The sequence below is a fragment of the Belonocnema kinseyi genome, chromosome 1, assembly GCF_010883055.1.
Source record: "Belonocnema kinseyi isolate 2016_QV_RU_SX_M_011 chromosome 1, B_treatae_v1, whole genome shotgun sequence".
NCBI classification, from domain to species: domain Eukaryota; kingdom Metazoa; phylum Arthropoda; class Insecta; order Hymenoptera; family Cynipidae; genus Belonocnema; species Belonocnema kinseyi.
In genome coordinates, this window is record NC_046657.1 from 150,332,528 (window position 1) to 150,337,378 (window position 4,851).

The window sequence follows — 4,851 nt, forward strand, 5'->3', positions numbered from 1 at the left end:
TAAACAAAGTTGTTAAATTTTCAACCAATCAGATGAATTTTCGACCAAGAAAATTGATGATCTACAAAAAAAGACAAATCTAAAACAAAATACATGAATTTTTAAAGAAGTTATTTAATTTTAAAGTAAAAAAAAGACGAATTATCTACAAAAAGTTGAATTTTTTAAGCGAAAAATATGAGTTTTCAATGAAAGAGTTAAACTTTCATCCAAATAGTTAAATTTTCAATTATAATTAAAAAACCTTGTTAAAAAAACGTATTTTTTTACAAAGTAGTTTAACTGTTAGTGAAATAATCGACTTTTAAACCCAAGGAGACGTACAGTTGATATTTTAAGCAAACAATTGCATTTTTGACCAAAAATGATACATTTTCAACCAAAATCATTAAATTTCTACTAAACAAGGTCAATTTCCAACAAAATACATGAACTTTCAACGAAATTATTTAATTTTAAAAACAAAAAGTGTATTTCCACCCGAAAATTATGGTTTTAATTTTTAACAATATAGTTTCATTTACAACAGAACGACTTACAACCAAAAAATATTTATAGTTGATAATTCAACCGAAAAATGTAATTTTCAATCAAAAAGTATAAATTTTCCACAAAACAATTTAATTTCTACAAAGAAAGACGACCTTTTAACAAAACACATGATTTCTTAACCAAAAATGGTATTAATTGTCATTTTCAAAAATGTATTTTCAACGAAAGAGATGAACCTTCAAATAAAAAAAGATATAAATTTTTAAAAAGTAGATGAACTTTTGATAGAAAAGATGACTTTTTTTACAAAATAGTCTTATTTTCATCAAAATAATTAATTTTTCAATCAAATAATTGAGTTTTTATCCAAACGAGGTGAATTTCAAAATCGCCAATTTCTTTAATTTCTTTCAAATGCAGATTAAGATATAAATAAGACTATTATAATATAACATAATTATAATATTATCATTATTAATATACGTATATATTTACATATATAATAGAATGAATATTTATATAATTTATATTTTATACCTGAAATAACATAACCTCAAAATATACGCATATCAAGAGGCGCGCGATCTATTCAAATCATGAGAATCGCCAGCCCAGCATCGAAATCTGGAAATATTAAAATCTCAATCTCTTCATTTTATTTCGAAGCAGATAGAGATATAAATAGAATCACCGAAGTGCTCTGACCGGCAATCGTGCACCTTCGAGTTTTCAAATTCAGAAGAGGAGAAATGGGTTGCGCGCGCAACTCAGTCATTTACAGCGTCTCCTACTATATTCACACGGACATAGCCCTGTCATAGTTTTGGACCACGTCTCGTTTCAGATCTGGGATCACTGGTTCTGGGAGCCGAGTGCTCTGCATCCAGTCATCCACTCGTCGGCTTCCCCCACTACGCGGTTACTCCCACCGCGCGACTTCCCTTACTGCGCGGCTTCCACTCACGCAGGCGAGCTGCTGTCGGCTAGACTCGAGTTGCGAACTATGGTCAAGTAAAGTTCCTAAATGCTCAAGAATTTATTTTGAGCAAATGCTTTTAAGAATATGCTCGGCATTCAAGTTCAAACAGAGCCTTTACAGAGCACTTAAGAAAATTGAAAGCATTTTATATTTAAACAAATATATATCATAATTACTACATATATTTTTTTGAAGCTAATTTTATTATTATAGTTAAAAATCGCAACTATTTTTAGGTTTAAAATTAATCCCTTTTTTGTTGTTGAAAATATAATTATTTCGTTTAAAATCATTTGGTTTGACTAATTGGTTTTTTTAAGTGAAAATAAGTCTATTCTATTTTTGGTTGAAAATTGTTCTTTTTAATTCAAAATCTAACTACTATTTGGCTAAAAATTTGTCTTTTTTAGTTTAAAATTCCACTATTTTTAGTTCATGTATTTTCTTGAAAAATTGTCTTTTTTGGTGAAAAATTAATGTTATTGTTGAATAATTTCTTTTTTTTTTTCGTTGAAAATTCAAGTAATCGAATTGAACATTCGTAATTTTATGAATACATTTATCTATTTGGTTGAAAATTCAACTGATCCAGTTGAATATTCCATCATTTCAGTTAAAAATTCATCACTTTAATTGAAAATGTTACTCCTTTGTTGAAAATTGTTACTTTTTTTTAATTTTTAATTTTTTATTGAAAATTTAACTATACCATTTATAGTCAAAAATTGATCTTTTTTTGTTTTAAATTCATCTATTCATTTGAAAATTTGTCTTTTTTAGTTCAAAATACAACTATTTTTTGTTGAAAATTCGTTTATTCTTTGGTTGGAAATTTATTTCGCTAACTGGAAATTTAAGAATTTTATTTTTGGTACAATATTTATCCTTTTAGTTCAAAATTTATGTATTAGGTTAAATATAATAATTTTTTAGCTGAAGATTTATCATTGAAGTTGGAAATTCACTTTATATTTTTAGTTGAAAATTAATTTATTTTTCTGAAAACTATAGTTTTTTGTTTAAAATTTACTCTTCTATATGCAAATTTAACTATTCTAGTTTTGGTTTATAAATTTATCCTTTTTAGTGAGGTTTAAAATTAAGTTATTTTATTGAGAATCGATTGTTGATGTTTTCGAAAATTTATTATTTCAACGGAAAATTCAGTTCTTCTATTTTTGTTTTTAAAAAATATTTTTTTGTTAGGAAAAAAAACAATTTTATTGTAAATTCGTTTTTTTGTTGAACATTTATTTTTCTAACATTTTAACTATTCTAATTTTGGTTGAAAATGTATATTTTTTAGATGGAAACTCATGTACTTTGTTGTAAATGAGTATTTTTTGGTAGAAAATTAATCTTTTGGATTAGAAATTCAACAAACTATTTGGTTCAAAATACATATTTTTCCTTGAAGACTTATCATCTTAGTTAAAAATTAATTTCTTAGGTGCAAAATTTACTTTTTGATTTAAAAACTAAACTAAATTTGTTTAAAATTGATTTAGAATCCGATTTTTTTCATCAAATAGCTGGATTTTTGTCTCATGAAGGATATCATTTCCAATCAAACGTAAAAAAATTTTAGAAGAAAAATTAATTTTCAACCAGTTAAATTGAAGCAAAATGAGGAATTTTTAACCAATAGTTAATAAGTCATCTTCAACCGAAAAGATGAATTTCCAATAAATGATGTGAATCTCTGAAAAATGTATTTTTAACTTAGTACTTTAAATTTCAAACAAATACTTAAATTTTCAACCAAAAAAGATAAATTTTTAACGAAATAGCTAACTTTGTAACTGAAACTCTTTGCGCATGCGCCGACCTATCACGACTATCGAGGATGTTTAAGAGTAGGAACTACTGCCCACACCTTATAACTAATCCGCTCGCTCCTATAGCCTAATCTTCCTCGCTGCGCCTCGCCTCGCACGCATTTCGCTCTTTTGTCGCTATGCCTCGCATTACCAGCCTCTGTCTCCGCGGCTAACACCTAATACGTAACTACTATTTACATTATTTACATTTCTCTTACATCTACTTCGTCTCCTATTTACAATCTTTCCTTCTCCATTCCTCTTTCTCTTCTTCTCTATCTTACCCAACACTCCCTTCGCCCATGCTACTGCCCTTTTGTCACCCCTTTCATGCAACAATACCTCCATGCTTATCCCCCTCCTTTTCACCTCTTCACATTGCTCCAACCAATGCTCCAATTTTGCATCCCCCTTCACGCACAATTCACACATTCTCTTCTCTCTAGAAAGCCGGAACCTATTATAATTCTCCATGCACCCGCACCTCATTCTCGCTATAAGTTCTTGACTTCCTTGCTCTCCTATCTTACACAAATATTGCCAACCCCAGTATCCACTTTACATACCTTTCCTGTACCGTATTTACCTTCTCACTTCCCTTCCAACCCCACACCTCCACTCCGTAAAATAAAACAGGGATCACTAGCGAGTCAAACAATTTCATTCTCCTTTCAAAATCATCTGCGAACAATCTCTTCTCCAGCCCCCACACCTGCCTCATCACCACATTTGCCCTTCTCACTCTCTCTTTTATATGACTATCCACTCCCCCATTTCTTCGAAACAGGAAGCCCAGGTACACAAACTCTTTCACCTCCTGTACCGCTTTTCCCTTCCACTTCCACTCCCCTCCACTATCTCTCCCACCTCCTTTCCTGAACACCATAACCTTCGACTTTTCCGTATTTAACTCTAACCTATTCTTGTCCAAGTAACGTCTCAACCTCTTCATCATCATCTTTAAAGCCTCTTCTATCTTTGCCAACAGCACTATGTCATCTGCATATGCGAGTGACCATATCCTGACTCCTCCTACCCTAACGATCCGACGAGTCCTACTTTACTATAAATAGTTTTTGATTTCTTTTATACCAAAGTTGGTGGAGACAAATTCAAGAGCACGGCTAATATTTTTTTTCTGCGACTTGCATCATCGGAAGTGGAGACTTTGTCCGTCCTAGTCCAATGAGTCCTACTTTACCATAAATATTTGCAGATTTCTTTTAAGTCAAAGTTGACGGAGAAAAATTTAAGAGCTCGGCTATTTTTTTTTTTGCGACCTGCGTCATCGAAAGTCAAGAATTTGTCCCGGTCCGACGCGTCCTACTTTACTATAAATAGTTGTAGATTTCTTTTAGTTTAATGTTGGTGGAGAACACTTAAAAAGTTCGGTTAATATTTGTTTCTGCGATCTGCAACTTTGCAAGTGAAGGCTTGATCCGATGAGTCCTACTTCACTATAAATACCAGGTGTATACATATGAAACCGGTATTTTTTCAAGAAAAAAACACATTTATTTCAAGAGAATGATAACAAATATTTTATTCAAAGTATGCGCC

At 30.8% G+C, this 4,851-nt stretch overlaps 1 protein-coding gene across 1 annotated transcript in view; it reads right to left on the reverse strand.

Moving 5' to 3' along the window:
* The window catches only part of LOC117180484 (septin-4-like), a 22,248-nt gene that overhangs the window by 13,154 nt on the left and 4,243 nt on the right, over window positions 1-4,851 (reverse strand). The window contains exon 2 of the mRNA XM_033372985.1: window positions 4,384-4,483. Coding sequence (XP_033228876.1) covers window positions 4,384-4,483 — 100 coding nt within the window. The remainder of the gene's footprint in view (window positions 1-4,383; window positions 4,484-4,851) is intronic.